The following is an 11,624-nucleotide window of genomic DNA, read 5'->3' on the forward strand; positions in this document are numbered from 1 at the left end:
GTTCAGATATTTGTGTTAAAGTAACAACTGCACTATGCTTCCATTTATAGACCAGATTTTATAAATGGAAAATAATTTTATTAGTAAATGTTATCAATATTAACAATAATCTGTTGATTACTAGAACATAGTGCAATATAGAATTACAAGATAATGTTAAATCAAGCATTTAAACTTCATCATCATCCATCTTGGTTCTTCTTTTACTCTCTTCTGCAGCAAACAGTATACTCATCCATAAAGTAGGAAACACTACACTGTGTAGTGACGTTTAGTAGTGCTTTCTACTTTATGGGTGACAACACTGTATATCAGGATCTTCTGGGCAATCCGGCTCAAAAACCGAAGAACGACGGCTTAAGTGAAGGCAGGTTTTCACAAACTTTCAAATCAACATGATGATTTTATAGCAAAAAAAAGTCACAAAACTCCTGAAGTTTCAAGTAAAATCAAGCTGATAATGAAGCACTTTATGTAAAAACAAAGTCACAAAACTCCTGAAGTTTCAAGTAAAATCAAGCTGTTAATGAAGCACTTTATGTAAAAACAGACAAAACAATTAAAAGTTGACAGATTTTTGAATAAATTCACTTGTCTTCGAGATCTTACCAGCGTTTGGACTCCAGAGCAGAGAGGAACCCCAGAAGTGAGCGTGATCTTTTTATTAACCCTGTCTGAGCCACGTGGTTAACACAGGAAAAGCTCACACACACATACACACACATACACACACTTGTGGTTAGCATGCTGAGGTGTCTGAACACATCCTTAAAGCTAAACTAAAATTTAATTGCAAATAAAATACAACTTTTTTTCCATTGATCTTAATGTTTTTTTGTTTTTTTTTAACCTGTGGCTGGTGTAACTCAAATCGCTCATTAATTTTGCGTTTTCGTTTTAGATATTTCATCATATATACAAACAGATTTATAAATGATGTTCTTTCATGATGTTGAATTGTCTAATAATTAATACTTTGGAATTATAGGTCATTTTGTCAGTTTTAATCGTACAGTTAGAAGACACACTCATGCATAGCTAAGATGCAAATTCAAAGTCTGAACCCATGAAGCATCAGCAGAATGCATCACTGCTGCTGCATGTGATCGCATCCCTTTTAAGGAAATAAGCCTGAGAGACGAAGGCTGCATTTGCAGTATATTTGGACCCTATTGGTTACAGATTTCAATAATATTTGATGTGAAATGATTAGTAAGCTTACACTTTTAGCAAACTAACAAGAGGGCTTAAGTAAAAATATAAAATATGGAGTACAGCTGTGCAGGTGTAGCAGTCTGTGTTTCAGATTACAGGAAGGTCTTCATTTCTCTGTCATACTTCTGAGAACTTGTTTGCGCCTGCTTGTATGTGACAAGGTGTGGGTGGGGGATGGTGTTGCAGAGGCTTCCCCATCCCAGGGAGCCAGCGCACTCTGCAATGTGCTTGCAACAACAGAAACTCTGCAAACGGAGCAGAGATGGCCTGTGTCCTCCGTTGTCACAACAACGCAAAACCTCAGAGTCACACCAAAAGAAGAGGAAGTGGGGGATGGGTGACAAACTCAAATCGAGAAGAGATGGCCCTGTTAGAGAAAAAAAGATGAGAAGAAGCCGGCTGTGATGCTAAAAATATTAAAAGTGCATGAACCGACAGTAAATTTAACTTGACTAAAAGCTAAAAAAGCAAACACGAAAGCATTTGTGTTCAGGTTTGTCAAAATGTGTATTTGTGTGTTCAGAATGAACCCCTGGTAGGGGAGCATGACTGTGCAGCCTGCAGATTATGTCAGCACTGTTGCACCCAGAGCTCTGCTTGCATCACACATCTATTCCTGTGCAACATGGGACTGCATCTCCACAGTGACTTATAGAGACATAGCTAGCATCAGGGTGTCATAATCCAATGCAACATCTAAATACATCATTCAGAGTCCTGAATAATGTTTCGCTTTTAATACTTTAATGTGTTCTATCAGGATTTCATGCAATAAGCAGAGACAAAGTAGTGCTTATTTATTAAATAGAAAAGAACAATTTATAGCTTTCCAGAATTCCAGATTTGTTTAGAAAAAGAAATTTAGCAAAGTATGTTGTGCATTTGTATTCAGCCACCTTGAGCCAATGTTTTAGAAAGCCACCTCTCACAACAAATAGAGCTGCAAGCCTTTTGGGTTATTTCTCTACCAGCTTTGCACATCTGGAAGCTGAAATCTTTACCCATTCTTATCTGCAAATTACCTCAAGCTCAGTTGGACTGAATGGAGACTGTCTGTGAAGGTAAATTCGATTGGGTCAATTGCATTTAGGTTGGGACTTTGACTGGGCCATTATAACACAGGAATATTTTTTTTGGTCTAAAGCTAAATGATTTTAAAACGTTCCACTGCACCTTTGGCAGATAAGCCTTACTGCTATTACTGAAGAAAGGCAAGCCTACGGCATGATGCTGCCTCCATTATATTTAAAGTCTTTTTCACAGGAAAATTTTGGAAAATGATGTCTTATTTTTCCACTATTTTACAATTATGTGCTACTTTGTTATTTTACTCCCAATAAACCACATTAAAACTGTAATGTGACGAAATGTGAAAATTTACCAAAGTAAAATAAGTAGGAAATAATATGAATTATCTTCCAAGGGACATCCTGTCCCCCAAAAACAATAAAAAAAACATCTTGTCCCTCCGACTTTCTTATCAGATTAACCTTTGCTGTTCCTCCAAACATACAATGAAACTATCAATATTGTTTCTTCTTTACCCTGTATAGTGTTTACGCAATTAACAACCAATCTGATCATACATCATGTAAGGTGCTGCCACCTAGTGGTTGTAGGGGTTACTGGGAGGAAAAAAATTCAAGGAACAAACATTCATTACCGTTTTAAGTAGAGAAAAAGAGACGAGGGGACGAAAAACACCAAGTAAAAAATAACTGGGGAGGCGGAGAGATGTTTTGTCAAACTTTATTTCTTTCTTATTTTACAAATACAATTCAGAAAAAAGTAGTATTTATATTTAGCCGCACTGCAAGTCTTTTTGGGGTATGTTTTTAACAACGTAACACATTACTTGCACAAGTAATCTCAGTCACATTGGACGGAAAGAGTCTGAACAAAAAAACACTGGTCACAGATTCTCGAATCAATTAGGTTCTGGTCTGACTGGATTCGAAAATTAAAAACTAAACCTTTAATGTTTTTGAATAGATCAAACAAAGGTTTCAGTAATTTGATCACACTTGTATGGTGCTTCCACCTGGTGGTTGCAAAACGGATTGCTGGCAAAATCCATACTGAGGAAGGAAATAGTGTACATTTTCAAAGATCATAAAGGATAAAGCACAAATTTATGTCCCAGGAGGTTATTGCAAAATTAGGAGAATCCTCAAATGGTATAATTTTCAACTTTAATCAATAGAAGTAGTCACTATTTAGGGCAGGGAAGCATTTGTTGATGGAGCTTCACTAAGCTTTGACTGAAGAAACCATTTTTCTGATATCTGACAACATCTTCTGCTTTTAATCTCCTTTAAACATTCTCTTAATTTTTATTTTCTTTTTGGTTACATTTTGATATTAACAGTGACAAACTGAAAACAACTAAAGCATAACTTAAAACAGCCAAAAAGCAGAGACAGTTCTACAATAAATTACTCAAAGATGTGAACCATAAATAATGATGTAACTGTACAACCATGCTCAAAAACTGATTTCTCAAAACAACAGAAAAGTTTTGAACAAAAATAAAATGACAAGAAGTAAGAGGTAAGAAACGTACACCCTAAATATAGTTCTTAGCTGTATCTCTGAACAGAATTTAAATATACAAACATTTGTCACATTTTCTAACGGTGTCTGAATAAAACACAGCTTTTATCCATCAGAGTGTTGGGGGAGGGGACTGGCAAACAGCACTGACATGATCAGCAGCACCCAGCTGACCACAGGAATGTCTCCTTTGGAGTAATACACCAGCCTCCCATTCAAAGGCTGCACTGGTCTGTAGGTCTGAACCATTGGCGCCCCATCAGAAAACTTAAGCTGGTTGAATGCAGTGAGCTGCAATAAAGACAAGATCACAACAAGAGGTTAAATATCAGTTCTGCATAACTAAACAATGATCTATATATATATATATATATATAGTCAGTCAGTCAGTCATTTTCTACCGCTTATTCCATAGTGGGTCGCGGGGGAGCTGGTGCCTATCTCCAGCAGTCTATGGGCGAGAGGCGGGGTACATATATATATATATATATATATACATACAGGGGTTGGACAATGAAACTGAAACACCTGTCATTTTAGTGTGGGAGGTTTCGTGGCTAAACTGGACCAGCCTGGTAGCCAGTCTTCATTGATTGCACATTGCACCAGTAAGAGCAGAGTGTGAAGGTTCAATTATCACGGTAAGAGCACAGTTTTGCTCAAAATATTGAAATGCACACAACATTATGGGTGACATACCAGAGTTCAAAAGAGGACAAATTGTTGGTGCACGTCTTGCTGGCGCATCTGTGACCAAGACAGCAAGTCTTTGTGATGTATCAAGAGCCACGGTATCCAGGGTAATGTCAGCATACCACCAAGAAGGACGAACCACATCCAACAGGATTAACTGTGGACGCAAGAGGAAGCTGTCTGAAAGGGATGTTCGGGTGCTAACCCGGATTGTATCCAAAAAACATAAAACCACGGCTGCCCAGATCACGTCAGAATTAAATGTGCACCTGAACTCTCCTGTTTCCACCAGAACCGTCCGTCGGGAGCTCCACAGGGTCAATATACACGGCCGGGTTGCTATAGCCAAACCTTTGGTCACTCATGCCAATGCTAAACGTCGGTTTCAATGGTGCAAGGACCGCAAATCTTGGGCTGTGGGCAATGTGAAACATGTATTGTTCTCTGATGAGTCCACTTTTACTGTTTTCCCCACATCCTAGAGAGTTACGGTGTGGAGAAGCCCCAAAGAAGCGTACCACCCAGACTGTTGCATGCCCAGAGTGAAGCATGGGGGTGGATCAGTGATGGTTTGGGCTGCCATATCGTGGCATTCCCTTGGCCCAATACTTGTGCTAGATGGGCGCGTCACTGCCAAGGACTACCGAACTATTCTTGAGGACCACATTTTATCCTGAAGGCGGTGCTGTGTATCAGGATGACAATGCACCAATACACACAGCATGACTGGTGAAAGATTGGTTTGATGAACATGAAAGTGAAGTAGAACATCTCCCATGGCCTGCACAGTCACCAGATCTAAATATTATTGAGCCACTTTGGGGTGTTTTGGAGGAGCGAGTCAGGAAACGTTTTCCTCCACCAGTATCATGTAGTGACCTGTCCACTATCCTGCAAGAAGAATGGCTTAAAATCCCTCTGACCACTGTGCAGGACTTGTATATGTCATTCCCAAGACGAATTGACGCTGTATTGGCCGCAAAAGGAAGCCCTACACCATATTAATAAATTATTTTGGTCTAAAACCAGGTGTTTTAGTTTCATAGTCCAACCCCTGTATATATATATATAGGAGGTGAGAGGAGTAGTCACAAAAGCAGGTGCTTATGCATATTATTTACATAAAGCTTCTTCATTCAGTTCTTTAGGGCAACAATTCTCAGACCCTATGTTTCACTTTGAGAGAAAATTAAATATAGATAGATGATCTGTGAAAGTCTCGGATTAAACCTTTAGGAGAAGGTGTTTTCAAATCTGAAGGAAGCATTTGTGTAACACTGGATGTCACAAGCAAACTTTAGCTAGTACTATCAACAAAATATCCTGAATCACCTGTTCCCTGCTCATGGGTATGGTGTTTTCAAACACCGTCCAGACCACAGCTTCAGCGCATTCAGGAGTCGTGAGGGAGCCGTTGTAGCGAAAATATTTCGTCAAGTTTTCCTGAGGAGGAATTAACATTTCCAGGGAGACATCTTTCAGCATGGTGCTGTTGGCTGGAGTTAAAAAACATAGAGACAGGTCAGCAACCAATCAGGTATTAGAAATGTTCAAAGTCACAGCCCCATTGGCCTAATCCATTTATTGTAATGTTCAGAGAAAAGTTGCTTTGTGATGTTTTGTTGTTGTGCAACTGCTGCCCTTCTTATTCCATTAAATCTGATTAACTTACAGGGTTTAATGATCTCTGGCAGAACTTCAACCAGGGAAGTGTAGTTTTTATTTATAGACTGAGACTCCTGAAATAAAGAAAGAAATGTTACTAATAAATCAAAAACTGGGGAAACACATAACAGATGACAGATGACGGGTGATCAAGATAAAAATGATGTGATCTGTAATTTTATGCTACTGAGGAAGGAAGCTGAAAATGTGGAAACATTCTGGATGATAGTGATGAATTGCTGTTTAACCGGCTTAAAATAACATTCCCAGCTTCTCAAAGTCTTTAAATAAAGTTTACTGATGGTTTAAATGGCTGCTTCATATCTGCCACCCTCGTTACATAACTGAGTGCAATAGGTCTGCTTCCATGTTATAGCCTTATCAAAGTTGAACTCCGAGCTGCTGGTACTGCAAATCAAATTTTTAAATATGTTGTTCCCAGAATTTTGTTCCTCCAAAAACAATAATTCAGCTTCATTGTTGGTGAGAGCTCATGTTTAACAGCCTCAAAGTTATCCATTAACTGATGTAAAACTTGTCATTTTTTGCTTCCACGTTTTGTCGTTTATGGTGGATGTAATATTCTGTGTACAAAGTTGCTTTCTGAATCTGTGCAATAGTCTTTAAATGATAGGGAATATTTCTAGTTCCGTGTCAACAACATCCACAGGTTTTATTACATCTTGCACAACTTGCACAAGTTTTCCTTATTGCATTCTTCATGCCGGGATATTCACGTTAACCTTACCTGAAACAAAAATCCAAGAACAGCCACTCCTGTGTGGTCTTTTACAGCCTGGGACAAAGAATTGTATTCTTCTTTGATGTGGACGATATGCATCTACAGGTGACATCAAACACATAATTGCATCTTTATTGTTTTTCGGAGGTAAGATTTATTGTCATGAAAAGGTAAACATGCTCATGTTGTATGCGTCACCTCCATTGGGAACTGCTCTCCATCAATCGTGTGTTCAGACCCAGGCGCTCCATTTTTGCCCCAGTGCAGATGGAGTTGAATGGCTTTATAGTTTTTAGCCAAGTGTCCTCCACTGATCATGATACTAGAAGGTAAATCCAACTGAACTAATAAAGCCCAAAAATTTGAAACAAAGATGGTTTAAATAAAATAGAAATAAAAAAATGTTTAAATTATTAGAAAAATTTTATGGCTTTCAGGGAGAACTCACTCAGACGGAACGAACAAAAGAAAGAGAAAGAAAGAAAGAAAGAAAGAAAGATTATTTCAAAAGTGTTTTTAGGGGGAATTCAGTGATGGAGATGAGAAAGGTTAAGAAATTAGAAACTGTCTAAACCTTTCTCTTAAAAATTATTTTCTTTTTAAAATCTCATTTAAGTTTGCTAATATTAACCAAAGTACTCACCGCTCTGTTCTTTTCCATTCCAGCTTTTCTCAGCCCTTTTTTATCTTTGTCTTTATGGTTTACAGCTGAACCTAGCACCGCCTGAGCATTTTTACTGCCACTTCACATCTGTGACCTCCTCATTATTGACCATATTTTTCAACCTACCTGTATGACCGGTGTTTGTGAGGTTGCCATGAAATGTCTCCTGGTAGCCGTCCAAATGAAACTGAGCTGGTTTTTCTTCTAGGTGCATTCTTCTTGTCATGATGTTAACTGGAGACTGAGATGTGCCACTGCATAGTTTAGAAACATCCTGCCACATATCTGGGCCTGTGGGGGAAATAGGAGAGAGGGTAAATAAAATAAATTAACACCTTTTTCCTGTTGAAGTATTTTATGTTACTGGACCGCTCTTAGTTTACCTGCACAGGTACTGTTGCAGCTAACTTGTGACTGGTAGCACCATTCTAGAGGAAAAACAGTGAAAACTGACAAATGTGTGCAGATCATGAACAGATTTTGCAATGTATACATCCAAATGCTCTTTGCCCCACAATTCCTTTAGAAACATATAGTACTGCGCAGCATATTTATAAATCTAAGAAGGAATAATTTGTTAAGATGACATTTTTTACAGATGAAAACAGCAAAAACTGATAAAGATGTGACTGATAAACATTTTGTATTCAACAAATTGCATAAAATACTGTAATGTTTGTTTTCAGACCCTAAAAAGGCACAGTCTGTATAATTGTAAAGATCTTAACCCATTCATATAACTCTTTACAGAACATACCTGAACCTGAGACAATCTTCCTGGACAATGGAAGCAAAAATAAAAGCACTGCAAACTGCATGGTGGAAATCCTCTCTTCGTCTCTCCACGTTTTCTGAATACTGGAGATAAGATGTTCGGCACAATGTCCAGCGGTCTGTTATAGACCAGGTAGGCCCACATATCAACCCCACCCATAGTGCACTACTTGCTATAAGACTTAGGGTTGGTGATATCTCAAGGGAGATAATGACAAGAAAACGCTGATTGTTATCCACTTTTTTAAGATTGACACTGAGTTAATTTAAATCCCTTTTCTATTACATTACTTTTTTTTTTTTTTTACAGAGAATAAAATATAGTGTTATACAAATAAATAAAAACCTTATCAAATTTTTTCACAATATTTCGGCATGATAAAAAGATGTATGTGATTTCAGGTTTACACCCTCATTTGAGGGAAAAATCATCCATAAAGGTGTTGTAAGCATAGTTTTAATACTTTTCTATCCCAAGTTTTTTTTTCTTGTTATTTTGAAAACAATCAGATCTGCCAGATTTTACAAAATAAGTAGGTATGGATTAGGCCATATTCCACTTTACCTTGAAAGTCGGAATTTGTTCAACGTTAACACTTGACTGTGTTAACGTTGCATGTTGTGACAGCCGTGGGATTCGTTAATTGTTCTGCTCAGTGATTTGATTAATTGATGTCAGCAGCAGAAAATAATTCTAATGTCTTTTCTCGCCATTTTATGCCCTCTATCGTTGTTCACATAGAGAGGTTCACTGTACAGTGGGTGTTATTAATTAACGATACACAAATCAACTGAAGAGCTAATAAACATTTTATTACCACAGAGCTTAGCCATACTGCACTTTGGGTTGGTGAGAAGTTTCAAACTATCTGAGTCAATAGTACAATCAATCACAGTTAGGTTTTCAGATATTCCAAATTAACAAACATAAAGCACCATTAGTATTTTCAAGTAGAAAAAAAACGTGAGACTAATAAATAAAAAATCTTTCACTTTGAAAAAATGGAGATGTTCTGTCCTTCCATCCATCCATCCATCCATCCATCCATCCATCCATCCATCCATCCATCCATCCATCCATCTTCACCTCTAAGGTCCATAGGCGCCAGGGGCCATCTATGGACTCTCCGTTCCTCTCCGTTATTTTAGTAGTTCATTACTCCATGCGATGGTTAAAACATTCAGAACAAATGTCCAAAAGATTGATTTCTAATCCAACAAATAATATTTCCTTAAATATTATTTACTAAAATAATGATGACTGATTAAACAACATTAAGAATCAATTATCCAAAAAGGTTATTAGTTTCCAATCCAACAAATAATATTCCCTTAAATATTATTTTAATAAAATAAGTATGGCAAATTAAAAATTAAGAATCAGTTCTTAATGTTTGGCAACCTGGTATTTTAGTTTAATGTTGAATGGTTTCTGTTAATAAATTCTTATATTTTGAAGAGAAGTTGTGCTGAATTACTTTCATAAATGTGCAGAGTTTACTGTTCAATAATGCCAATGCTCGAATCCCTTTTTCATCTGTTGTTCTAATACCACCGCCCTATTGGGCTGGTATTCCCAGGACAATATTTGACTGGCCGAATGTTTTTTAATTATATATTAAATTATTTAAGCATCCTAATTGCACAACAAAGACTAAAATGTATTATAGCTGTACATGCATTATGGTCTTAGGCAGACACCAAAATAACTTTTTTGTCCTTTCATAACAGATACAAGACAAGAAGTCATTGGAGACTAGACAATTTTGTTGACCCACTAGTTCAAATGTAGAAAATTTCTTTTTTTTAATTTTAATTTTGAAAGAACTAGAAAAATTAACTAGCAAAACAAACTACAGGTGACATTAACAATCGTTTTTTTTTAAGACATTGACTGGTTGCTGTAAAACAAGAAGACTTTAGGGCAAATGTTTGACACTTGATGCAAATATAAGTCATCAATATTTTTCCTCGGGTGTTTAGCCCAGGTGTTTTCTTGTTATGCAACACAAGATCAGATTTTTATTGTTGTTTTATGCTGGCTTTTTCTGCCTTGTATGTTGTTGCATTTTTGCAAGCTGTAGCAAGTTGAATTAGTGGTGCTCAATGAAACAAGAGGAACAGTGGGATTAAACTATACAAAAGATGTGTATTTAGATATTAGATGCAATGATGTATGAAGATTGTATTTCATGCACAACTGGTACCAATTGTTTTTTAACCTTTCTCAGTAGAGACACCAATTTGTAAAATGCATACTTCTCCCCCTCTCTTTACTTAAAACATCTAAAGGCTTGTTAACTATAGCCATAAAAACCAAGAGCCTGAACCAAATTGTGTTTGCATGCACCTCACAGGACAGAGTGTCTAGATCTTAGCTTAAGATAAGTTGAGTCCTTTTATCTTTTTTAATGCAGCTAATGTAAAAACTAAAATGTTTCTTTGAAACACTGAACTAAATTGTTGCGTGCAACACTATTCCAGTCCATGTTCAGATAAAAGTGCATGCTGCAAGATAATTTATTTCAGTTACATAACAGACCAGGGTGTTACACGGTGTTGTTTATTTAGAATGAAAAAAAAATAATACACACCCTTCAGCTGTTGCTTAAGCATGACACAACTGAAAGTAATAGCAAATCAATCCTTAGTGTAATACAGGCATTTAGCTCATTGACGAGATCAGCCTTTGATACCAAATATTGAATTATGGCTCTAATTCAGTTGCTTTATTAGACTCTCAGAATTTTCCCACAAACAGGAAATGACTGTGATATTTAGCAGCTTTAGAACCTAAATAATACATGGTTTTTAAACCTTTTTTCCAATAAACATCTAATACGTCGTATGCATTTTTATTCAGCTCCTTTTTAATTTGGTTATAGTCTTCTAATAAAGTCCATTGCAACCAACTGTCTAATTATTATATGTGGTCCACCTACAGTTCCTTGCAAAAGTATTGACCCCCTTGGCATTTTTCATGTTTTGTCACCTCACAATCTGGAACCAAAATGGATTGTTTGAGAGTTTGCACCATTTCATTTACAGAACATGAGAGATTCTAAGTACACCCTTTAATCAAAACGTTTTGACAGTTGACCTTTGACCTTAAGGGGGGTCATGGGGGACTAAGAACAGGTGGTAACAGGTGTAGGATGATATAAATAGAACAAACCCAAATATGGAAATGTTAGGTATTATTTAGTCAACTCAGAGGCAAGGAACGATACAGAGTCAGTTTTACTTGCAGCAAGAGTAGCTCACACTCTGCAGTGCAGACTACAAAGTGCTGGCACCTCTCTCTCTTTATTTATACAT

At 37.0% G+C, this 11,624-nt stretch overlaps 1 protein-coding gene across 1 annotated transcript; it reads right to left on the minus strand.

The window, feature by feature from the left end:
* Window positions 1-2,948: 2,948 nt before the first annotated feature.
* ca4b (carbonic anhydrase IV b) lies at window positions 2,949-8,440 on the minus strand. The gene is made up of 8 exons (XM_047390914.1): window positions 8,290-8,440; window positions 7,916-7,960; window positions 7,659-7,823; window positions 7,067-7,212; window positions 6,875-6,967; window positions 6,134-6,200; window positions 5,794-5,957; window positions 2,949-4,059 (listed from the first exon to the last, which is right to left on the minus strand). The coding sequence occupies exons 1-8, from the start codon at window positions 8,348-8,350 to the stop codon at window positions 3,874-3,876; spliced, it is 927 nt and encodes a 308-aa protein (XP_047246870.1). The 5' UTR covers window positions 8,351-8,440; the 3' UTR covers window positions 2,949-3,873.
* Between the last annotated feature and the right edge of the window lie 3,184 nt (window positions 8,441-11,624).

Source organism: Girardinichthys multiradiatus, chromosome 18 (genome assembly GCF_021462225.1).
Source record: "Girardinichthys multiradiatus isolate DD_20200921_A chromosome 18, DD_fGirMul_XY1, whole genome shotgun sequence".
Taxonomy (NCBI): domain Eukaryota; kingdom Metazoa; phylum Chordata; class Actinopteri; order Cyprinodontiformes; family Goodeidae; genus Girardinichthys; species Girardinichthys multiradiatus.